Source organism: Lynx rufus, unplaced genomic scaffold, assembly GCF_022079265.1.
Source record: "Lynx rufus isolate CCGP_SWC_20201006 ecotype Redwood Valley unplaced genomic scaffold, mLynRuf1.p SCAF_9, whole genome shotgun sequence".
NCBI classification, from domain to species: domain Eukaryota; kingdom Metazoa; phylum Chordata; class Mammalia; order Carnivora; family Felidae; genus Lynx; species Lynx rufus.
Window position 1 is genome coordinate 6,506,538 of NW_025814897.1, and position 25,959 is coordinate 6,532,496.

At 45.7% G+C, this 25,959-nt stretch overlaps 1 protein-coding gene across 3 annotated transcripts in view; it reads right to left on the minus strand.

Moving 5' to 3' along the window:
* Nucleotides 1-204: 204 nt before the first annotated feature.
* The window catches only part of SLC35F2 (solute carrier family 35 member F2), a 57,653-nt gene continuing 31,898 nt past the window's right edge, over nucleotides 205-25,959 (minus strand). The window contains exons 2-8 of one of the 3 annotated variants that reach the window (XM_047071579.1): nucleotides 17,705-17,880; nucleotides 14,050-14,177; nucleotides 9,621-9,780; nucleotides 7,939-8,095; nucleotides 6,653-6,705; nucleotides 5,398-5,552; nucleotides 205-1,199 (exon numbers count right to left, since the gene is read on the minus strand). In XM_047071579.1, the coding sequence (XP_046927535.1) occupies nucleotides 1,014-1,199; nucleotides 5,398-5,552; nucleotides 6,653-6,705; nucleotides 7,939-8,095; nucleotides 9,621-9,780; nucleotides 14,050-14,177; nucleotides 17,705-17,880 (1,015 nt within the window). In that variant the 3' untranslated portion in view covers nucleotides 205-1,013. Of the gene's footprint in view, nucleotides 1,200-1,840; nucleotides 3,044-5,397; nucleotides 5,553-6,652; nucleotides 6,706-7,938; nucleotides 8,096-9,620; nucleotides 9,781-14,049; nucleotides 14,178-17,704; nucleotides 17,881-25,959 lie in introns of those variants that run through there. The other 2 variants (XM_047071580.1, XM_047071578.1) reach the window with 2 other exon arrangements.

The window sequence follows — 25,959 nt, forward strand, 5'->3', positions numbered from 1 at the left end:
GAGGGAGACAGAATCCGAAGCAGGCTCCAGGCTCTGAGCTGTCAGCACAGAGACCGACGCGGGGCTCAAACCCACTGACAGTGAGATCATGACCCGAGCCGAAGTCGGACGCTCAACAGACTGAGCCACCCAGGCGCCCCTAATAAAGTCACTTAAAATCCAGAAGGGGAACTGGTTAATCAAAGAAACCACACAGTGAATGTATTTCCATGAAATCAAAATCTTTTAATAACATGAACATTTACCCTCAATTTCTTTATTACACTAGAAAAAAGTTTACATACACAGTTTTTGTAAAGTGGCATAGTGATAGTTGATATCTCATGGCACGTTACAAACACTTGGTGAGAAGTAGTGTGGCACCCTCTTTGAACAACGGAGACAGCGTTCCTCAGTCTACTGTATGGACCCTTCTTTCCTACATCTACGATACTCACACTTGTATCTCGGGATTTCTCAAGGGCTACCGACCCATGTCGCCATATGCAATCACCAGACCTCACTGTGGTATGAAGGCCACAAGGCTTGTGGACAACAAGTGTCTCAAGCGAGACAAAACCCAGAAGCCTCTAACTGTGGAAACCTACCCCAAACCACACCGACTCCCCCAACTTCTGACTGCCCAGCCCAGCTGGACAGCCCACTTTCAGGCCCTGTCCTGAGGCTGGATCGTGCCTGGTTGTCTCCCCCCAATGCTCTCCCACCTGTGCCTCCGAGACCCCAGTACGGGGGCACAGCTTGTCTCCCAGACGCTAACAGATATTGGTTCTCAAACAGAGACACGATCCCAGCCACCCTGTCTTCTGTTCTATTTTCATATTTCTACTTTTGATACATTATTTTGTATTCCTTTGTAAAATTTAACCATCGGATCCAGTCCAATGCTACGGGGCTCACTCCCCACCTACCAATTTTCCAAGTGTCCCCTCGGTGCTCAGCGGGCTCTGCTTGCCCCTGGCGACGGCTCCCGGCTTCCCAGGAAGCCTCAGGCGTGTGCAACCCTTCTTGTCCGGCTACAAGGCGGCCGAGGGGGTCTCCTGCAGGTTCTCCTCGAGCTTCAGTCCTAGGTTGTCGATTCCGATGCTGGTGATGGGCGGCACGCTGCTCTCTGCCGGCTCGGCTGTGCGCGTGGGGGTGGAGCAGTAGAGGACGAACCCCACCATGATGACGGTGAAGGACAGGAGGTAGAGGCCCGAAAACTAGGAGGAGAACAGGCTATGGGTCGTGGTCTCCGACAAACACACGATGGCTGCCGCCCTTTGCCAACTGTGCTTTCAGGGTGACCCTCTCACAATCTTTTTTTCCTGAAAGTTGCCTAAGGAGACACTCGCTCATGCCCAAAACCCTCCAGTACGGATGCCGATGATCGTACGCACTCTGGCCACAGCAGCCGGCGCCTCAGCCAAGGGGACCCTTGGATCTCTAGAGAATGGAAATTTTGCCTCGCTCTGTGATAACCCAGCTGTACTCCCACCTTGCAACCAGTCCCACTCGGTGGAAAGAATCGAAAGTCAGCCTGGACACCACAAGAGAGTCAATTTCAGACCATAAGCACAATTTATAATACTGATGTGAAACAGAGGAAGATGGGACCTAAGATACAATGCGGATGTACAGATGTGACAAGTTCTCAACAACCCTTCATGTGTGAGAATGTGGTGAAATCCATTTTGGGGGCACCTTAGTCTGACTCTTGATTTCGGCTCAGGTCACGACCTCATGGTTTATGGGTTCAAGCCCCACATCGGGCTTTGTATTAATAGCTCAGAGCCTGGAGCCTGCTTCCGATTCGGTGTCTCCCCAGCTCTCTGCCCCTCCCCTGCTCATTCTTGATCTCTCTCTCTCAAAAATAAATAAAAATAAACTCTAAAAAATGAAATAAAGTCCACTTTGTTAAAATATAATAAATTATCTTGTCCCTGCAGGCAAGTGTTACACAATCAAGTTTATGGTGGACTGAGCAAATTCAGATTTTTAGAGCTCGAGAGACCGTTTCTCAGCAACGCCTCCAACCCAAAGAAATCACTGCTGTAAAGTGCAGGTGGACGAGCGCAGGGAAGGGAGCCCCTACAGGAGGAATCCCATACCCTCTCTGCTCCCAGAAGGACTGATTACAGCAAGAACCCGCTCTGACAGACACACCACCGAGACACGGAGTTCCTGGTGGCTTTCTCCAACCTGCCCCTCTCTGCTTAGGAAAACAACTACCCAGAGCAAAATGCAGTGAAGACACAACACTAATTCACCGTGTATTCTTACCAAAAACGGCCTGACATACCCCCAAAGTTTAAATAAACATGCACTCTGTATATTCGCTCTTATTGGAGTTGAGGATCCATACAAAACATCAAGTATTCAGGAAATTAACACTTGTTTTTAACAGCACCAAAGATAAAACACAGAAAGAGAAAAGCTGAAGACTGACCCAGGATGGTGCAGTAAAACTTAGGGAAACCAGGCAGCACGATTAATGTGTGATTAAGTGCCTAGGACCATTTTTTTCCCTGGCAACAAGCGAACTCAACTTATGAATGGTCCTGCTAAGCTGATTTTAAAGTTAAGAATGGGGTGTGCTATTTGTTCAAGCCAATAAATATTTTTAACCTAGCTGAGATTTCATAGTGTACCCCAAAGAGTTCTAATGTCTAAAAAGAGTTCTAATAAGGGGGTGACAAAGAAAAACAATCAGAAAACACAACAGGTTGGGAAAGGAGATGAGGAGAAAGAAGAATCTAGATACACTCCCAAAGGGGGAAGGAGGAACTAACCAGGGGTGTGAAATGAGCGTTAAGAGCATTGCTGCTCACCTCCAGCAGTGGGCTTCTGCCAGTCACCATTGGTTTCCACACGTTAATTTTTTAAAGGCTCTCAATTACTTCTTCCCCTTGAGCCTTTAGAACTCTTTCAGGAATGGAACAGCCACAGCCCTCCGCAAAGTGCGGAAGCATTCAAAGTCAATGACAATGATGCAAAGTCAGTGTTGATGTCAAGCTGAACACTTTAGTTCTGGGATCCAATACTCAGCACAGTCCTCAACACACAGCTGGTATTTAATAAATATTTGTTGGGGAGAAAATATTCAGAGTATATTAGGGAAAGTTAAAGCTATTTAGAGCACGCTAAACGTTTAAAGTCAGTGTTATAAAGCCAGTACTTATGTTCGCCTATAAAATGTTCACTGTTACTTGTGGGTAAATCTACATAACTTGGTCAAAACACGTCCTCTTTGGTTTGGTGGTTTTAAATGTTTAGAAGAAAAAGTAACTTTTCCTTTGAAGAAGCAGGTGATCAAATGGAGACACTTCTCTTAGAGGGGAGAGACTCTGAGGAAATGGGGTAAGTTTCCTGAATTAGAGGCTCTTACCTTCACCTTTTTTCTTACTTTGAATTCTACGCTTTGTATCTGGATCTGTGCAGGAAGTTTCTTGTAGCTCCTCTGGTCGGTAAGTATTTACTCAAGATCAATTCCAGAGGAGGCAAAATTTTTAAACTTTTTCAACTCTCTGATTTTTTTAAAAAATCAGAGCCAAAGTGGGGCGCCTGGGGCTCAGCTGGTTAAGCATACAACCTCAGCTCAGATCGTGATCTCATGGTTTGTGGGTCTGGGCCGTGTCGAGCTCTGTGCTGACAGCTGAGAGCCTGGAGCCTGCTTGCTATTTTGTGTCTCCCTCTCTCTCTGCCCCTCCCCCACTCATGTTCTGTGTCTCTCTGCTGCCCTCTCTCAAAAATAAACATTAAAAAAATTTTTTAATAAAAAATCAGAGCCAACATTATTTCAGATACTACAATTTTTAAAAAGTGGTAGTATATTGGGCTTATAATCCTGTCTTTAAAAACCGGTTCTACAACACTAGGTATCTTCTTTAAGCTCTGAATGGTTTTCCACCTCTGTAATTTACTCTGAAGATCACAGCAGATCTGCTCTTTGCTCTACAAGCCTCAAAACAGCCTTGGACCAAAACAACCAAGTCTGATCTAAGAGTGAGCTGCTAGACATGCAGGGACAAAGAAACATACAGCAAAAGAACTGGGAAGGAATTTTAAAGTCTGCATGCTCCAATTTTGAGAATAATAATTTAAAGGTATGTGGTCAAAAAAATGGCTTTTTCATATAAAGTTAAGAGCAGTGAAAGAGGAAATATCTGCATGAAGGGAGCTTATAATAAGTAGTGGCAGGTGTATTTTCACTTCAAAGCTTTTATTTCTTTAACCTTACTTCTTCCTTCCCACTTGGGTATTATTTTACTTAGAAAATGTTACTTACTAAAAAGAAAAAAGTACAGGTGAGTGAAGTTGTATGTGACACATAACCTGCCAACTGCTAAGTTTAACTGCAAAACAGAAACACCATCACCTCCTAGTGGTAGCTATGTGAAATGCAAACACAGCATCAATCTTTCTTGCCCCCCTCCCCAACAACTGACTCACTTTGAAGGCCTACTTTATAGCCCTTAGCAATTGTTCTCATTAAAAAAAAAAAAAAAAAAAAAAAATCCTAGGCTTGTTAGATCACTTCTCTGATTCATTTTGACATGTTATTTTTTAATGATGCTACCAAGAAGCTATAAATACCCTTTCAGTTTTAGTTCAGGAATACCTTAACCAGCAAGTTTGTAAAGATAACAGCTAGCTCCTGTTACATGTAACGTTGCAGGGCAAAAATGGTTTGTGCTTCTTTAAGCAGAAATTTCTGAGAACCCACGGAACTAGGCTTTGTGAGTTCACGGCCAATTCCTGGGAATAGTGTAAATCCGTGCCAAGCAATTTCTGCCTGGATACAAAATTCTACAAGGACAAAGGACTGTAGCTGTTGTTCCCAAATGAAACTAAAATTATCAAGCAACAGCCAACATTCTAACTATTTGTTCAAATCGCTTGCTGTGATGGCAAGCTCGTCAACGGGCACCTACTGAAGGTACAACTAAAGAAAGACGGGTTTCTGATGCAGCAGTTCTCAAGCTCCCAAGACCTTCGAGGGGACCCAAGACCCTTTCAGAAGTCTGTAACATCGAAAGTCTTCTTATAATACTAAGAAGATGCTACTTGCCTGGAGTGCAGGGGGACTTTCCAGTGAAATTCTTTTTTTTTTTATGTTGATTCACTTTTTGCGAGAGAAACAGACCGAGCACAAGCAGGAGAGGGACAGAGAGAGAGGGAGACACAGAATCGGAAGCAGGTTCCAGGCCCTGAGCTGTCAGCACAGAGCCCGACGTGGGGCTCAAACTCATGAACGGGGAGATCGTGACCTGAGCCGAAGTCGGACGCTTAACCGACTGAGCCACCCAGGCGCCCCTGTCAGTGAATTCTTGCCCCAAAAATGAGGTTTAATTTTGGATCTAAAATATTAAAGAAACCCATCACTTCTTTTAGACCAAGCAAGTGTTCCTATTTGCTTACCTTATAGCCAAACAGAAAGAGTCCAAAGAAAAGACTGTAGAGGTCGGCTGTCAGGATGCCCAAGTTCACAGAAGTGGCACTAGTGACCTGAATCACCAGCGGCATAAAGCTGTACAGGCAAAACATACAGAGGGCAAACGCCACAAACAGCAGGGCTGTGGGGGGACACAAAAGTGGAATACCGAATGTCACAGGAGGAAATCAGAAGGCAAGGACACTCTGAAGGCTTGGCTGCCGTATAAAATTCCCTAACTGTTTGACATACTATCTACAGAGTCTCTTGTTAACACTCAGCATTGCCAATGAGGCACAGAAAGCTCTCAGGAAAAATATAATAAGACATGACATAGAGGAGGGACTTCAAAACTGCAACAGGGTGTTGAGGGGGAAGGGCACAGAAACTTGCTCACGGTGGGACTGGTTCAACAGCTCCAGCCGCCCCACGCAGAGAGATCTTGTGATAAAAGGTCAATAAAAGCAGAATAACGATCAAGAAGCATAACCCATAATCTTTTGTTCATCTCATTAAATTCAGTGCTCCCAGAAAGCACAGTATAACCATCCTCTATCGGACAGACAGAGTGCGGGTGCTCACTATTTAGCTTTGCAACCGCCTCTTCAATCTCACCCCCATACCTGACACACACCCACACACAGCCACTCACACCCGGGCAATCGAAGTTATTTAACTGAACTAAATTATCCAAGCCCGGCAAATGAACACGGCCTTTTACGTACTGCTTATAACTTCTTTCCACCCATCATTAAATAAGGTTGGAGTCTTTCCTGTTTCACCACTGTTTTCTTCTACATTATTGATTAGTGCGGGTGCCCAGGAATACCAGAGAGAAGCAATGGAAGGTGGTGGGTGATTACGCGCCATCAGATGATTCGGGTTAATGTTTCACAAATTACATCAAGCAGACAACCTTCACAAGAGCTTTGAGGACTCGTGATACAGATCTAATTGACAGGGAGTGTGACCGAAGGTCAGTCTTGCTCAGAATTCCTAGGACAGCAAAACTATTCCTGAAGGTTAAGGTTAAGAATTAACTCCTGTGGAAGGTTCATTTACAAGTTCTCACGGAGAGCTCCCTGTAGACCACTGGAGCCCTCTGTGTACTGAATTACTCTGTGATTTTACAAAAATGACTAAATATTATGTAAATGAAGGTATTTATTTCTTGATGCGTGTTTTTGTCACTTAGAGGAAAAGGATACTGACCAAAAAAAGGATGAACATTTATGAACATACCGATTTTCCAGTCCCACTGAATGCTGGCAATATCCTTACATTCAACGATCGATCTAAGATTAAAACAAGAGGTCACAGTGAGATCTTACTCATTTTCACTTGTTTATAAGCATTTTAGTTGCTATACATCAGCTAAGGTGAAGAATTATGTTGATTCTTTTTTGAGGATTACATTGATTTTTAAATTTTGGTAAGTATGTTTAATAAAAATGACATAGAATAAAATCAAAGGGGCCCATAAACACGTTTGATGCCTGTAGAAGCAGTTTTCAAACAGTGGTCAGCTATAGAAGGAAAACATGACAGTGTGTCTTCCATTTGAAGTGGGAGATAATAGTTTCTGGAAATCATTGAAAAACAGTCTTTCTTGGTAATGCCCCAACCACACTCTAAGCAGAAATCCCAAGCATCATGCACACGTAAGAAAATGAGGCATAGGGGCGCCTGGGTGGCTCAGTCGGTTAAGCGTCCGACTTCGGCTCAGGTCATGATCTCGCAGTGTGTGAGTTCGAGCCCCACGTCGGGCTCTGTGCTGACAGCTCAGAGCCTGGAGCCTGCTTTAGATACTGTGTCTCCCCCACTCTCTGCCCCTCCTCTGCTCATGCTCTGTCTCTGTCTCAAAAATAATTAAAAACATCTAAAAAAAAGAAAGAAAATGAGGCATATTTTTTGCCATTTCTAGAATCTTCTAGGGGTGCTGGGTGGCTCAGCTGGTTAAGCATCCAGCTCTTGGTTTCGGCTCAGGTCATGATCTCACAGTCTTGAGTTCAAGCCCCACATCGGCCTCTGCGCTGACAGTGCAGAGCCTGCTTGGGATTCTCTCTCTCTTCTCCCCCCACTCTCTCTGTCCCTCCCTACCTGCTCTCTCTCTCTCAAAACACATAAAAATAAACAAAAAACAAAACAAAACAAAAGAGTCTCCTCATAGATAGTTAGCAAGTCACCGATTTCAAATCGGAATCTGGGCCAAATCAACAATGAACAGTAGTAGCTGGAAAGTGATCATGTATGATAAATGTGCTTCTCTGGGTTTTTTTGTTTTTTTTTTTTTAGTTTATTTTTGACAGAGACAGAGGGGGAACATGAGCTGGGGAGGGACAGAGAGAGAGGGAGACACAGAACCCGAAGCAGGCTCCAGGCTCCAAGCTGTCAGCACAGAACCCGACGCGGGGCTCGAACTCACGAAGCGTGAGATCATGACCTGGGCCGAAGCCGGACGCTCAACCGACTGAGCCACCCAGGCGCCCCTTCTTCTTTGGTTTTTGAGGGAAATCTTGGACTCTTACAGCTGTATGCCGCTGATGATGGTTCCGAATAGGCCCACCATTCCTAAAAACTCCTGCCTGCTCAGCCTCTTCACGATATACTCTTCACACACGTTAGAAACAGCATAGAGAGAAGCTCCGAGAAGGACCAAGATGTCGCCAATCAGCACGTCACTACCTGCAGGAAGACAAGGCACAGAACACAACACAGTGTCAATATAGGGGACCCTAGCTCGCTCGCTTCCAGCAGTTTATCTGGTTCACGTTCGTTTAAGTAAGCCTTTATGGAAGGACAAACCCTGATTTCTAAAAGTCTAAGGACCCTTCTTCTCCTCAATTTCTGGCACAATTCTGCCATGATTCTTCTCACAGTTCAACCCCTCAGCAGACTATAAGATCAGAAAATGGAGCCATAATGTAAGGCCTCAGGAAATGATTCTATGACAGAGAAACTGATGGAATTTATGGCAGGGGATTAACTGAAAACTACAGGGAAGGAAGCTACCCAGTCAAGGTTATCTTCTCTCAAAGGGCACGATAAAGTCACTCGGAGGTTGGGCGAATTCGACACCGTATTTAGATTTTATACCATCAATTGCCTGAACTTTGGCCCAAAGCATGTCCACGTCCACATGTTCTCATCCATGGAGCCACTGAAAAAGAGGTCAGTCATCCAGTGGACATGAAACTTCCTTTTGATAAAAAAAAACCAACAATCTACAGTAGCTTTTCCAGTAAACTAATCTCAAAGTATGGGCCCAAAGATTAATTGTAAATATATCAACAATTGTCTCTCTCATGAGATGAAACAAAACTATTCATTGTGACAAAAAGGCACGAGCACCGTGCACAGGTAAGAACATAAAAAACTGCTTTGCAGGGGCGCCTGGGTGGCTCAGTCGGTTAAGCGGCCGACTTGGCTCAGGTCATGATCTCAAGTTTATGGGTTCGAGCCCCACATCAGCTGACAGCTCAGAGCCTGGAGCCTGCTTCAGATTCTGTGTCTGCCTCTCTCTCTGCCCCTCCCCTGCTCGTGCTCACTCACTCAGGCTCTCTCTTTCTCAAAAATAAATAAATTGGGGCGCCTGGGTGGCTCAGTCGGTTAAGCGGCCGACTTCGGCTCAGGTCATGATCTCGCAGTCCGTGAGTTCGAGCCCCGCGTCGGGCTCTGTGCTGACAGCTCGGAGCCTGGAGCCTGCTTCAGATTCTGTGTCTCCCTCTCTCTCTGCCCCTCCCCTGCTCGTGCTCACTCACTCGCTCTCTCTCTCTCTCAAAAATAAATAAACATTAAAAAAAAAAAAGCTGCTTTGTGGAAGTGGTTACAACAGCAGAAGCAAATAGATCTCAAAATAAAAAACTTAAAGGACAGTTTATAAGCAAGACACGTTTTCTGTCTTTTACCATATATCTTTGCAATATAAAAGCAAAAACACGAGGCGCCTGGGTGGCTCAGTCAGTTGAGAGTCCGGCTCTTGATTTTGGCTCAGGTCATGATCCCAGGGCTGTGGGATCGAGCCCCGCGTTGGGCTCCTCACGGGGCATGGGGCCTGCGTGGGATTCTCTCTCCTCTCCCTCTGCCCCTGCCCCCTGCTCCCATTCCGTCTCTCAAAATAAATAAATTAAAACATTTTTTAAAAAAAAGCAAAAGTACAAGCAAAACATTTTTCTGGGACGGAACCAGAAACAAAGTAGCACAGCCTCACCTGAATTGTCTTCTCTCCCTGCGAGTATGTCGGCACCGACCATCGTCCCCACGCCCAACAGACAGACAGCTACAGCAATCAAGTGGATCACTCTGTATCTTGCATAGAGAACAAACCACGAGAGCGCCATCAACACAGGAATCCCAAAGCAGTCCAAAAGCTGCATGGAACGAGAAACAAACAACTTAAACCATCTCTCCTCAGCTAAACGATGGAGTCAGCCCCTAACTACTACCAGCTGTGTACATTTCGTGTGCATTTCACGGATTTACCCCATTGCCTGGACTCCCCAGTACCCGGGTTAGCTCATCTAACCTTCACGATTCTATGAGACTGAAAATGCATTTCCCATTTCACAGAGCAGGAAAACCAAGGCGCAGAGAGGTCACGTGAGCTGCCCCAAATCCCACAGTCAGAAGCGGGAGAGCCGGTTGCTGCCCCCAGGAATTCCTCCCAGCAGCCGGTGCTACCTCGACACTCCCGCCTGTGTTTACCCCTGTAAGTCCAGGAGGCAGAGCTGCGGGCCCTCGTGCACCCTTGACCCGAGTCAACAAATACTTTCGCCCCTCCCAGGTGGGAGACGCTACAAGAGAAGCTGGAGACGGAGGTGTGTGTGAGACACGGCCCTCAGGGGCACAAAGAAAGCCAGACGCAGGTGGAATAAGTCGTCACACAACCAGATACATCAGTGCCTTTGGGCCAAGAGCTGCAGAGAAGTAGCAGGGATTGTCAGAAGGCCCCGAGACACCAGCGCCCTGAGCAAGTGTGCGGCCCCACCGCGTGGGACAACACCTGCTCCCGGCAAATCCTCTCGCTCATCTCCATCGTCTACTCCTAAACACTTGCCACACCTCTGACACTGCCGGGCGGAAAGGCAGGGGAGTGAACAGTGGCAAAATCCCAGCAAATCCAAAATCGGTGGCAAGATAAAGAAAAAATGGGGGATTTTATTCACTCAATTCTCGAGGTCACAGATTTTGCAGAGTGCATTCAAGGATAAAATACATGCCATACGCTAATAATACTCCTGAAACTGTTTTATTGCTCACTCTGTTTCTTGTTTTGTTTTGTTTTTAACCTTGTCGCTGATTCGCTCTGTAGCTCTCTGGTTTGGGACAAGGCAGGCCCCTAAATCTCCAGCAGCCTGTTTCATGCTGTCCACCGCTGTTTAGTGATTGCCTTTCACTGCAATGTCATTACTGGAGGCGGACGCGCCGACGTGGGAATGGGCACTGTGCCTTGTTATTTATTCCAGCTGCAGAACGCTAATCCCCTAAGTGCTTTACTGAGCCTGCCGGAACAACAAATCATTAAGCGATGCACATGGTAATAGCCCGTCCCAGAAGACACCAGCAGAATCCAGCCATGATGACTTAACAAAGTCTACACTAGAATTCCTTCAACAAAAAAAGTACAAAAGGTCACTCTCAAAAACTCTCACAGCAAACTCCCTACCCTGAAATCGTGTCTTCAAATCAAACTTATATTGGCTCTATTTTTTAACAATTTTTGGGGGCCATATAAGGGAGCTGCCCATGGGGTGCAGCCACTGACCAGCCGCGTGCTCCCCAGCCGGTCCCCCTCTGCGTCAAAATATGAGAGGATGAGAGCAGACCCAGATGATCTCACGGGTCCCTTCTTACCATAACGTTCCATGACTTCTCATCTGATATCTAGCACATATGGCCTTCTAACTACATTGATTCTCCTTTTCACAATGTACTCTTGGTGATGGAAATCTTCTCTTTGATACTTTCAGTCCCAAGAGCCTCCCTATTTAATTTAATCTTTAAAAATTATTGGACGGCCACAGTAGACAAGGCACTATAAGTAGACGCTGGGGGAAGCAGAGGTACAAAAATGAGTTGGATTTTATTAGAAATACCTTATTAAAGACAGAGCACAGAGGAGAACATGAGATTGAATTAGACCTTAGAGAACGGAGGACAGGGGCTTCAAAAAGCACTGTGTTCTAGAAAGAATAGAGCTGCACAATGCAGGAGAAGCTGGCTGAGGGTGGGGAACCAGCAGAGGTGGCTGTAAAGTGAGAGGAAGCACGAGTACCAAACTAGCCCGTGGGGTGTCAATGGCCACGTCTGTGAGCACCATACTACATTACTGGTAATTACTACATTACTGGCCATAATTACAGAATCTTTTTAAATTTTTTTTAATGTTTATTTTTGAGAGAGAGAGAGACAGAGCACAAGCAGGGGAGAGCAGAGAGAGAGGGAGACACAGAATCTGAAGCAGACTCCAGGCTCCCAGCTGTCAGTACAGAGCTTGTGGTGGGGCTCGAGTTCACAAACTGGGAGATCATGACCTGAGCCAAAGTCAGACACTTAACTGACAGAGCCACCCAGGCACCCCTGTAATTACAGAATCTTTGAAGGAATCCTTAGGGAGAGACCACGTGGCCCAAACTCCCTTTCACCCAGGCCACAGATTTACTCAAGCAGAGACTTGGCTGGAAGGATCCCAGAGACACCCACCCTCCGCAGAGCTGGGAGCTGTAGCGGTCACATGCCCTTCTCGTACTGTACTCCTTGCGAGCACCGAAAAGCAAACACCTTTTGACAACCAAATGCTTACGTTTTCCTAAGAGGCTAGAAGTGAAAGAAATTTTTTTCAGTGGTAAAGGACATGAATTTCAGTCAAAAAGACCCAACTGTAAGAGTTCCACTTAGCTGTGTTTAGACCTTGTACCATTTCAAAACTTGTCATTGTCAGTCGTCAAGAGATCAACGTTTCTGGGAGCTCTAATCAAGTAATTAAATTGTGCCTGAGATTATAAGGATAAACGTGACTAGAAAAATGCCATCTTCCACACTCCCATACCCTCATTACCCATAGCTGAAAGCACACATAATCCTATTCATGATGAATTTCATTCTTTCAGTAACTCCTGGTCTTAATTGTTATGAAATCCTGGGTTTTTTACATGCCTCCTGTGGTATCCGTCTTAACCCATATTTCCCCAAGCCAGTCAAAAGCCAAAAAGTCTGCTGAAGACAATCCTCAGCACAATTAGTACAATGTTACAGAACAGAAAACGCTTAATAAGATGCATTCAGCATTTAATGTATATTCACATGGGAAAAATACCGAATTTTCACCAATCCTTTTGTCTTCCAAGTGAAATAAGTCCAATTTCACTTCAATTTTTCCATGGTCCTAAAATGTGAAGACGAAATAAACACATCTCTGTATTTTAGGGGCACCTGGGTGGTTCAGTCAGCTAAGCTTCTGACTTGGACCCAGGTCATTATCTCACAGTTGGTGGGTTCGAGCCCCACATCAGGCTCTGTGCTGACAGCTCAGAACCTGGAGGCTGCTTCGCATTCTGTGTCTCCCTCTCTCTGCCACTCCCCCACTCACGCTCTGTGTGTGTCTCTCTCTCAAAAATAAACATTAAAAAAAAAAAAGAACATCTCTGTATTTTAAATAGTGAGAAAACTGATGCATCAGAAAGTTATAAATCTAGGGGCACCTGGCTGACTAAGTCAGTTGAGCATCTGGCTCAGGTCGTGATTTCACAGTCATGGCACCAAGCCCCACATCAGGCTCTGCAATGGGCGTGGAAGCCACTTGGGACTTTCTCTCTCTCTCTCTCTCTCTCTCTCTCTATCTATCTATCTATATATATATATATACCTCTGCCCTTCCCCCACTTGCATGCACTCTCTCTCTCTCTCTCTCTCTCTCTCAAAAAAAAAAAGTTACAAACCTATTAAACTGTGAAGTGTAAACCTGGCCCCGGAGTCTCCCTTTATAAAGTGTGTTGTTGTTCCCACTAGTGAGTCGGTGCCATCACGCAGCCCGTAAGTCTGCTAACATTAAGACAACTGAATCAGTCTTCCTCAACCCCACCAAGTGAAAAAGTACTGCTCTGCAGGAACACATTTCTTTCAGTCCATCAACAATCAACCTAAAAAAGGAATAAGGAGATCGCTTTTGCCTTTGGCCACGCAGGACGCTGAGTCTCTACCCCATGTGTCTATGAGGTTCCTTCCACCAAGTCCAATGGCCCCTTTGTCTTGAATATCTACTTTACTAGCACACCTCCCAGTTTTCTGTGGCACACAAAAGTATACTCACTTTACGGGCCGTGTTCAAACAAACTTAAAACAACTCTTGTCAACATCACAGCATCAATTGCCAACTAAATATTTCTGCTTCCTTCGGTATCAACTGTTCTACTGGGGAGCAGCACTGGCAGGTTGGGAACTGATTAACTTGTATACGTTTTCACTGATTCCAGGAGATCTTACTCATTAGCACATATGCTCCACTGAAAAACAGACAGCATCCACCTGTGTTTAGATTTCCTGCAAGGGAACAGGTTTTCGATAAAGTTGGCTTAGCAAACATGGCGTCAGCTTCTTTCCTTGAACTGAAAACTCCAAACCGGTCAGAGACTGCCCCTTACCTGGACACTGGTTAGAGTCGTATACTGGTACGCTCTGACAATCAGGTAATTGGCTTCCACGTCCGCTAGTCCAAGCAGGACGTACTTCCACCATTTTCTCTTCAAGATGTGCAGAAGGTTATCACTACCTGGTGGAAAGAAATCTGGGTTGGCACATGGTGCTTGAAAGCGATACCATGGGGATGCCTGGGTGGCTCAGCCGGTCAAGCGTCTGGCTCTCGACTTCAGCTCAGGTCATGATCGCGTGGTTCACGAGTTCGAGCCCCACAGTGGGGTCTGCACTGACCCCTGCTAGGGGTCTCAGTCTCCCGTCTGCACTGACAGTGTGGAGTCTGCTTGGGAGTCTCAGTCTCCCTCTCTCTCTCTGCCCCTCCCCTGTTTGTGTGCTCTGTTTCTCTCTGTCTCTCAAAATAAATAAGTAATACTTTTTTAAAGAAAGAAAAGAGGGCCGCCTGGGTGGCTCAGCCGATTAAGCTTCCAACTTCTGCTCAGATCATGATTTCATGGTTCGTGAGTTCGAGCCCCACGTCGGGCTCTGTGCTGACAGCTCAGAGCCCGGAGCCTGCTTCAGATTCTGTGTCTCCCTCTCTCTGTCTCTGCTCCTCCCCCGCTTGTGCTCCCTCTCTTTCTCTCTCTCAGAAATGAATAAACATTAGAAAAAGAAAAGAAAAGAAAAGATTACTATGCATGTTCAATTTAGATATTAAAGAGTCAAAGCAAATGTCCATTATGTATTATGAATGTGGTGCTTCCTAATTTCCATTATTCATAACCTAAATGCCTACAGTAACTCAGCAGAGTCAGTTAGATTTTTTTCTGTTAGGAGACCCAGCCTAAGGTGTCATCATAGACAAGTGTTCAAAGAAAACACCAGAGAGAAAGTAAGTAGGAGAAAAGTGGTTAAATTTCCTTTCCTACTGTCACATAAATATAACATCCAGCTATGGGCTTGGATGCGGCCATTGCTGATAAGCTACACATTATCCTAGAAATGAAAAGTTTTCTTATAAATCCATTTGGTCATTTAATCTCTGCACTTGGTCATTCTTTTGGAAGAGATGTGCTTTCAAGAGAAAATTAAGTCAGTGATAAGTCTGGAAAAAAGACTCACATCATCGAAGAAACACCTTTTATTGCCCAAATTCTACTTATTTAAGTTAACTGCAATTCACTTCTTTGGAGAATCTGGCAGGCAGGAGATACACAGTCAGCACATACAGGAGAAGGCTTTACGATAAGATAATCTATAAGTGAGAATCATAACCAAAGAATTATCATCAAAGTCCAATTCGCAGGAACATCCTGAAGTCAAACAGTCAGTCCCACTCAACATGACATGGCTTGCAAGGTCCCTGCCATCACCCCTTGGGGGACCTCACTGACATATTTATGAATCACACTAACTTCCTTCAAGAGTTCAGAACAGCTCACAGAGGAGTGGAGTCTGGGGCTAGTAAACCACGTGTCCAATTCTGTTTCCAACTCCTAACATTCTTGCCAAACCTGGTGCTCTCCCCTTGAAATGTTTCCCCCCCTCCCACACTGGCTTCCATTTTCTTTCAAAAATAAGTCACCTATCCCAACACAGAAATACCACTGACCTATTAAGGTTCATATCACAAGAGGATTAGCAAACACCAGTGATTTCACGATGTGGCTTGAAATGCCAAAGATGGAAAGACAGCCCCCTCTTGGTCAGTCTGGGTTACCCCTCGTTTTCACATTCCTGGATTCAATCTCTTTTTGCTTTTTAGGTTTACTTATTTATCTTCAGAGAGACAGACACAGCACAAGTCGGGAAGGGCATAGAGAGAGGGAGAGAGAGAGAATCCCAAGCAGGCTCCACACTGTCAGCACGGAGCATGATGCAGGGCTCGAACCCACAAAACTGAGAGATCGTGACCCGAGCCGATCGTGACTAAGACGCTTCACCAACTGAGCCACCCAGACACCCCTCACGCTCTCCTCTTACGGGAAGGACGTCTGTTATGACTAACAGCCCCTCGTGCACAGCATGGGCTCAGGGGCAGGCTGCCTGGCTTGGAATCCGGCTCCACCAGTCACTACCTGTATGACTCACTACCAGCTATGGTGGGCTGTGCGACTCTGTTTCCTCATCTGCAAAGTAGGGATAACGGTAATATTCACTTTGCTTCCTTGGGAGGACTTGGTGACATAACATGTAACAAAATGAGGTAAACAATTCAAACGATATCTGGCACAAGAGGTCAGTCAGAACCTTTCCCATTTTTTGCAATAGCAGCTACAAATCATAAATCTGTAACAATTCTAAAACAACGTAACCAAGGGCACCTGGGTGGTTCAGTTGGTTAAGTATCTGGCTTCAGCTCAGGTCATGATCTCGTGGTTCATGGATTCGAGCCCTGCATTGGGCTCTGTGCTGACAGCTCAGAGCCTGCTTTGGATTCTGTGTCTCCCTCTCTCTACTCCTCCCCCTTGCACTTTATCTCTCTCTCAAAAATAAACATAAAAAAAAGAAAATTAAAACAACTTAACCAGCCAGTAATAAGGATGTTAATTCCTTCTCTCCCTCTCCCTCTCTCTCTGCCCCTCCCCACTTGTGATGTCTCTTTTTTAATATTATTAAAAAATAAATATTTTTTAAAAGTGGGGGGGCACCTGAGTGGCTCAGGAGGTTAAGTGTCTGACTCCTGATTTTGGGTCAGGTCATGATCTCATGGCTCATGAGATCAAGCCCTACATCAGGCTGTCTGTCAGCACGGGATTCTCTCTCTCTCCCTCTCTCTGCCCCTCCCCTGCTCTACTCTCTCTCTCTCAAAATAAACAAACATTAAAACAAAAAAAGATGTTAACTCCTTGCCAATTCCTTTGTCTTTCTCACAACATAGACTTGATCTACACACAACCCGTGCTCCCTCTAACATTCTCCACTTGGCTGGAAATGTGTATTTTGGAGAATGAGGCTCTTTTTAAGGGTTTTTAATATGTCTCTTAAGTGTATCAACCACAGGGGAAAAAATAAAACCTGACTCTTAATGGAGCTTCCGCTTTTTTAATTTTATTCATTTTTTTTTTTTAAGTAATCTCTACCTCCAACGTGGGGCTCGAACTCACAACCCCGAGATCTAGAGTCCCATGCTTTACCAACTGAGCCAGTCAGATGTCCCAGCACTTTTTCAAATTCCCTGACAACTTCTACTGGTACCGTCTGGTGCTCCCTGTTCTTTTTTTTTTTTTTTTTTTTTTTTTAATTTTTTTAATGTTTATTTATTTTTGAGACAGAGAGAGACAGAGCATGAGCGGGGGAGGGTCAGAGAGAGGGAGACAGAATCCGAAACAGGCTCCAGGCTCTGAGCTGTCAGCACAGAGCCCGATGCGGGGCTCGAACTCACAGACCGCAAGATCATGACCTGAGCCGAAGTCAGCTGCTTAACCGACTGAGCCACCCAGACGCCCCTGGTGCTCCCTGTTCTTAACAATTTCACAGAGTTATACATAAATCTCCAATTGCTATTTGCATACCATTCAGAGTTGCCCTCCTTTTCTAATAACTTGGATGAAAAATAGTTTCCTGTTCTTGGTTTGACCTCGCATTTTATTTTTTAAGTAATCAGAAGCCCAACATTTTTATAAAGATAACTGGCTGCAAAGGCCACTCTCACGTTGTACCGACCTGACTGGAATGCCAGCATCACCGTATAAAAAAGAAGCAGCAGGCAATAGTTGATAAAGCTCTGAAGCATGGGCGTGTTCACTCTGTATCTTTCTGCCAGGTACTGGCTGGTAATGGCCGTCCCGCATATACACAAGGACAACATCTGACCCAATGCAACTGTCTTCAAGATGTTCCTGGAAAACAAAGGAGAAACTCAGAACAACTTGCAAGTAAATTATACCTTATGTGCGCGTGCCCGCACACACACACATACTAAACACAAAGAAAAATGTAAATTATTCCAGGCGGTTCTTTATTTCACTGTTTTGCTTACTTCATGAACACAAAAACCGAAGTGTTGTATTTTAGGGGCGCCTGGGTGGCTCAGTCGGTTGAGCACCCGACTTCAGCTCAGGTCATGATCTCACGGGCCGTGGGTTCGAGCCCCGTATCAGGCTCTGTGCTGACAGCTCAGAGCCTGGAGCCTGTTTTGGATTCTGTGTCTCCCTCTCTCTCTCCACCTCTCTCCTGCTTGTGCTCTTTCTCTCTCTCTCAAAAATAAATAAACATTAAAAAAAAATTTTTTTTAATAATAAAGCATTGTATTTTAACAAACTACATCTTTCACTCTTTGACATTTCTGATTTCCCACATTTCTCATTCCCACAAAGGTACATATTCCCAAACTTCACTGATCATTTTAATGTTTTTTGTTTGCTTGTTTTTTAGAGAGAAACAGAGCACAAACAGGAGAGGGGCAGAGAGAGACACACACACAGCATCCGAAGCAGGCTCCAGGCTCCGAACTGTCAGCACAGAGCCTGACGTGGGGCTCGAACTTGTGAACCGTGAGATGATAACCTGAGCTGAAGTCGGATACTTAACCTGCTGAGCTGCCCAGGAACCCCTTCACTGATCATTTTAGAGATCATTTTGATCACTTTGCTGTGTCACATTCTATCTGAAGGGTGTGTGATTTTTTTAATGCAACTTTAACTGTAGTTTTAAATTCTTCCTATTCATTAAATGTTTACCATTTTTTCCTCCTTTCATTCTCCCAGAGACTTGATTTCTTCAACTAAGGCTTTCACTGTTGCCTGCACGCTTGAATCACAGAGATTTTTAAATTTTTTTTTCGATGTTTATTATTTTTGAGAGACAGAGAGCAAGCAGGGAAGGGGCTGAGAGAGAGGGAGGCACAGAATCCCCGAAGCAGGCTCCAGGCTCTGAGCCGTCAGCACGGAGCCCGACGCGGGGCTCGAACTCAAGAGCCGCGAGATCATGACCTGAGCCGAAGTCAGTCGCCTAACCAACCGAGCCACTCAGGCATCCCCCACAGAGATTTTTTTTTTTAATTTTCTTTTTCAACGTTTATTTATTTTGGGGACAGAGAGAGACAGAGCATGAACGGGGGAGGGGCAGAGAGAGAGGGAGACACAGAATCGGAAACAGGCTCCAGGCTCCGAGCCATCAGCCCAGAGCCCGACGCGGGGCTCGAACTCACGGACCGCGAGATCGTGACCTGGCTGAAGTCGGACGCTTAACCGACTGCGCCACCCAGGCGCCCCCACAGAGATTTTTTAAATGCCAACGTCCAGCTGCACCTGGGACCCACTGTGCCATCACGTCTGGCGGTGGGTCCCAGGCACCGGTGACACTGCAAGCTCCCTGGGTGACTCCAGGGTGCGGCCAAGACTCGGAATCATGCTCTCGAGGCTGGCACTTTGGATCCACAGAATAAGACCAGGTCTCTGCCTTTCGGTATTTAAAAAAAAAGAGGCGTCGTAACAACCAACTAAAGCCAGGTCAGTGTCGATGGAAAGTACAGAATGACATGAAAGGCGCCCCAGGGGGAGAACGTACAGAACCCAGTGGCCCATTAAACCTCCGGAGGAAGCACTGAAAATGATCTCGGGGTTTCCTTTCCAGAGTAGGTGACTGGACACATACAAGGCGGCTGACCAGGTCAGGGAATACAGGATGAGAAGCAGGTGTGGGCAAGGGAAGGGGAGTGAGTTCACTGGAAAAGCAGGAGAGATGGAGATGGCTGTACCATCCGAGGGAAAAACAGTAAAAGGTCTGTGACAGGGGGACTCTTAAGAAGGCCCCTAGTGAGTCTCTGCTTCCTGGCAGTTTTGTCCCGTGTAATCTCGTCTTGAGCGTGGGCAGGATCCATGACTTGCTTCTAACCATTAGAACACAGTAAAAGTAATGGGATATCATTTCCCCCAACATATTCCACGAGGTCACAACTCCCACCTTGCAAGTCAACTCTTTTGCCCCTCCTCCTCACTAGCTCCGATGAAACAAGGCTCCGATGAAACAAGGTGCCACATACACAGACCCACGTGGCAAGGAGCTGAGGGTGCTGGGGCACCGAGGCCATCTGTCCACCGGTCTGCCATGAAAGGAATCCCGCCAGCATGAACATGCGCCTGGAAGCGGACCCCTCCCCGCTGGAGGCTGCGGGGGGGGGGGTCCCCGGCCCCGGCCGACACGGTGACTGCAGGCTCGCGAGAGACCCCGGAACACAGGGCAGAGGTAAGCCACGCCCAGATGCCTGATCCACAAAAACTGTGACAGTAAGTGTATCTTATTTTAAGTCGCTAAGTTTGTGGTAATTTGTTAAACAGCAATAGATAACAAACACCAAGTTTAAACTCTGGACTTCAGAGGGGCGCCTGGGTGGCGCAGTCGGTTAAGCGTCCGACTTCAGCCAGGTCACGATCTCGCGGTCCGGGAGTTCGAGCCCCGCGTCGGGCTCTGGGCTGATGGCTCGGAGCCTGGAGCCTGTTTCCGATTCTGTGTCTCCCTCTCTCTCTGCCCCTCCCCCGTTCATGCTCTGTCTCTCTCTGTCCCAAAAAATAAATAAACGTTGAAAAAAAAATAAAATAAAATAAACTCTGGACTTCAGAAAGTTAGACCATAATCTGCTTTGTTCTCCACTACACATCCAGTGCCTCGCACTTCATTGTCACCCGATAAATATTTGTTGAACACACGTCAGTGGATAAAGACAGAATCGTACGTGCCCAAATAGATGAACTGCAAGATCAGAGAAAGACTAGAAATTGTAAGAGTACCGTGAGGGGTCCCGAGGTGGCTCAGGGGGCTAAGCATCTGACTCCTGATTTGGGCTCAGGTCATCACCTCACAGTCGTGGGATCGAGCCCTGTGTCTGGACACTGCAGAGCCTGCTTGGATTCTCTCTCTCTCTCCCTCCCTCTCTGCCCCTCCCCTGCTCATGAGCCCTCTCTAAATAAAAAACAAACAAAATTTTTAAAAAAGAGTACCATGATACAGAAGTGAAGAGTGGAAAACATTTTTAAGAGGAAGAGATCATCAATACCATAGTATCAAAAACTACAGGGAGAAGAAGCGGCATCATAGTTAAAGAGACACAGCTGGATTGGCAAGCTGGAAGTCGCTTACACCTTTGAAAGAAAGCTTTTCCTCGTGGTAATGCCTAACGTCAGATTCCAGGAGGCAGAGTGAACAGAACATGAGCAAGTAAATGTACCAAGCATAAATAGCTGTTTTTTTTTTTTTTTAATGATGAAAAGGAGAATAGGAATAAGGAAAGAGTTTGAAGAATAAGCAGCAATGTTGAAGAGACGGGTTTACCATCATCATCACCACCATCATCATCATCTTGCTAAAAGTACTGAGGAAGCTTAAATATGTCTGGCAGATGAGCAGAAGGCACTACGAGTAAAAACCTGAAGACTGACAAAAAAGAAACTGAAGACAGATCACGAAGATAGCTCCTGGAAAGGTCAGGAAGCAGGACGGAGAACACTGAAACTTTTGTTTAAAATGCACTCTATATACATACTTCCTCCCAGAGTTGCTCTAAGTGAGGTAGCAAATACCAAAACTGCAGAAGATAGAATATCTGTTCTAAGAGTTTACAATTACAATGTATTTTTTTCCTGTGGAATGTTTGTTTCAGTAATTTGCAACTCATCTCCAACAATCCTAGTACGGGGCAGAAAGAGAAAGGGGACGTTTGCTGGGAGAGTTGACCCTAAACACACTAGCAGAGCCTTGGCAGTGTATCAGGACAAGAAGGTGAAAAGTGAGTGGGCTCTCTCTGTGCCTCAGAGGTTCAGAGTCTGCCGGGGATAAGCAGGCATGTAAACTAGGAATTAGGGCCCAGCAAGACCAGGGCTATCACGGGCTAGTTTTAAAGACTTTAAGAATTCACCAGACAAGCACGGTCAGAAAACGCATTCCAATTCTAAGCAGAAAGAGTGGTATATATACCAAGGCACCGAGCCCTAAAACAATATGGCACATTCAAGTGGGTTGATTGCAAAGAGTGTTGGGACAGAAAAATGGCAGCAAATGAGGATGAAAAGTCAATAGCAGCCCAATCCAGAAGGGCCTTAGATGTAATAATGCTCTGAAGTCGGCATCGTATCTTGCTGGTGGTGAGGTCACTGAAGTCTTCTGACGAGGAGGGCAGTAAAGTGACTAGAAAGGCAGGAATTGAGCATTCTTGGGTCCCTAAACATGTCACAGCACAGAGCACCCAAGGCTTACCCTGAATCCCTAACATGAAACCCAGTTACAGAGGGAAGTTGACAGAGAGAGGAGTCTGGAATCAGAACCAGTTTTCTAGATCAGACAACGGGATAGATCATAGTACGGTCAATCAAGACCCCAAACACAGCAGGAAAAGGCACATGTGGAAAGGAGAATAACTCCATTTCAAACATGCTGGATTCTGTTTCAACTCTGAGACAGTCAAGGAAAAATATCCAGGAGGCAGTTTGGAGCTGGGAAAAAGGATGGGGTTGCAGAAATAAATGTGAGAACCAAGAGCATGGAGATGGTAACTGAAGGTGGGATATGAGTCATATTACTAAGACATGTCCCTAAAAAATGAAAACAGGGTGAAAAAAAAAAAACACTCTGGGAAACAACAACACTAAGGGGCCAGAGGAGGAAGAGGAATTAGAGATGGGGATAAAAGGGCATGGCCAGAGAAGAGGGAGAGAAAAGGAAGGAAGAACATTCTGGAAGCAGAAGATGGCATTTCAAGGAGGAGGTTCTCTACCATTGGGGCCACGGCAAATTTCTCTTAACTGCTCCACTCTCCACAAATCCAGTCCCTACTGGGTAGCAGGAGTTAATGTTCCAGCTGCTAACCTGATGGGATCCCTCCCACGCTTCCTGACACCTTTCTGTGGATCCCCTTTGCCCTTAGACGAAAGCCAAACTTGAAAATGGCCCACAGAGACACCCACCATCTGACCCCTGGCTTGCTTGCCTGTCTCATTTTGGACTCCTCTCTCGCAGCTTTCATTCGCTCTATAGGGAAATCTCCATAGGATAGTTCACATAGAACAAAGTACACTGTAGAGCCAACATGTATTTATGGATCTACCAGGGAGCTTAAAAACTAAAATACTGGCAACGTCAACATAGCCCCCTTGGGTTCTCCCCAGTGTCAGCTCTCTGGGGTAACTTCTTATTCCAGAACTTGGTATTTATCATTCCATGCATTTACATACATGTTAATATTTCTGTAAATATCCCTAAGCAATATAGTGTTGTTTTGCTTGTTTTTAAATTTTATAGAGACAGCATGATACGTATGTATACTTCTGCAACCCGCTATTTTGATCAACATTGTCTGAGCGTCATCCAAGTTGGTACGTTAGTTCTGGTTCAGTGCTTTCTACATGATCATATCACTTTATCTGTTCCCTTCCTGATATTTAGGTTGTATCCCTGTTGTGTGTGTGTGTGTGTGTGTGCGTGCGCGCGCACACGTATTTTTATTTAAAAAAAGCCTCTACAAACGTTCCTGTATATGCCTCCTGACGTACGTATCTAAGAGTTTTCCTGGCATTCAGCAAATTGGTGCAAATGGCTTGTTGATGTGTCAAGACAGAATCTCCTCAGGATCGGGGTGCCTGGGGGGCTCAGTCGGTTATGCATCAGACTCTTGATCTCGGCTCAGGTCATGATTCCAGGGTCGTGGGAAGGAGCACTGTGTGCCAGGCTCTGTGCTGACAGTGTGGAGCCTGCTTGGGATTCTCTCTCTCCCTCTCTCTGCTCCTCCCCCACTCTCGTTCATATGCTCTCTCTCTCTCTCTCTCTCTCTCTCAAAATAAAGAAATAAACATTAAAAAACTAGGCTCCTCAGGGACACCTGGGTGGCTCAGTCGGTTAAGCGTCCGACTTCGGTTCAGGTCATGACCTCACGGTCTGTGAGTTCGAGTCCCACGTCTGTGCTGACAGCTCAGGGCCTGGAGCCTGCTTTGGATTCTGTCTCTCCCCCTCTCTCTGCCCCTCCCCCACTCGCACTCTGCCTCCGTCTCAAAAATAAACAAACATTAAAAAAAAAAATCTCCTCAGGATGGCCCGATAGGAACTACTCAGAGTACCCTACAAATAGAATGACCTCCTATGTTTCAGGAAGTTTAAAGGAATCATTTGCTCTGGAGAAATACCTAACAGTGGAATTGTTGCTCTTAGGGCAGAAGCATCTTCAGTTTTACTTGTTTTGCTTGAAGGTTCTTCAAAGGATTCTATTACTTCATGCAGAAATGTTGTTTACTCAGTTACTTTTCAGGTTAGGAACTGAAGGCACCCCCACCCTTTGAAGGGAAGAGTAAGATCAGTAACTGGCTAGAGGGAAAGGCATCTTTTTTTTTTTTTAACGTTTTTATTTATTTTTGAGAGAGAGAGAGACAGAGCATGAGCAGGGGAGGGGCAGAGAGAGAGAGGGAGACACAGAATCCGAAGCAGGCTCCGGGCTCTGAGCTGTCGGCACAGAGCCCGACGTGGGGCTCGAACTCAAGGACTGTGAGATCATGACCTGAGCCGAAGTCGGACGCTTAACCGATGGAGCCACCCAGGTGCCCCTGGAAAGGCATCTTTTTAAGGCTACTGAAGGACATTTTCATCCAGGTGAGTTCAGGACTTGCTCCCACAAAGGGCAGCATTCTTTCTAGGAAGACTCTCCCTATCACAGGCACATGAGGCGAAATGGGTCCAGGGGTTCTGACCTCTTCCTCTTGGGCTCACTTCTTTCTGAAGGAGACGCTGATTCTACATTTGAGGCCGCTCTATCCAAGACAAAAGAAATTTGCCACTTGGTCCGTATAGAACATTAGGAGTCTACAGAAGTTAAGGGGCCAAAGCCAAAATGAGGAAAAGTGTATGCATTTCGTGTCACTGTCCCCAGCCTCATACCTCCCCCTCTGGAATCATGTGAGGAAGGGTAGGTCAACAAAGAAATGGTTCCACTTTTCCTGCATTTCAGTGTTCAACTGGTATCACTATAGCACACATTCTCAGCATAATCCTTACAACCCCGAGAAGAGGGACTACCCTCCTGTTTCAAACGAGGAAAATGACACAAATTCACCCACAGTCACACAGGGAGTAGAAGGCAGAGGAAGTCAGGGCTCTCAGCTTTTAAAAGATCAGGGGTCCAAATGTGCTTAAAGAAAAAGACCCAGGGAAACCTCTCCTCCCCTCCCTGGAAGAAAGTCTCGGGAAGACAGGACTTTGGTCATAATCCCTACTTTTTCTTACAGGGAAGAGACTGTGACCCAGAAGAAGGAAGTGTTTTGCCCCAGATGACACAGAAGCAGAATGGATGCCCAACTTTTCTGGCCATTAAATATCTGCTGTTCCCCCTGCAGCACACAGGTCTTGGGATAATACGTGAGATCATCCCTCATAGTTGGTATCTTCTTATTTTCTGTATCTCTCTCTCCTCACTCTCCTTCCCCCACATCCCTCCTTCACATCTCCATTATGATTTCAGAACAGAGCTTTTATTAGGAAACCCCGTCTCTGAAGGATCCCTGCACCCACCTTGCTGTCGGGAAAGGAGTCTAGCCCGATCTCTCTCCTACCAGTACGAACCTTCCTTCCCTGCACATCAGCGGGAAGCCGGGTGTCCAAAGTACAGGGCGCCAGAAAGCCAGTAAGTGGCCCATAACCTAACCAAAGCCAGAACATTTTTCACGTCCCACAATGGACTCAAAAGCAATTATAAATTTGAAATAAGTGAGAATAAGAAGTCTGGAAGCACTAAGCCCTGTTCACAAATTGACAGAATTCCTCTAGGAAGCTCACATCTGCAATCTAAAATAGCACAATTAAGCAAGCTGTCCTCCAACTATAAAGTATCACCATTTTCTAAAAAAAAAAAAAAGAAAGGAAAGAAAAAGTCACAAATTGAGTACAGAGATTTAACGTTACAGGAATGCACTCCTCTTGGCTCCAAATCATAATGACCTCATCTA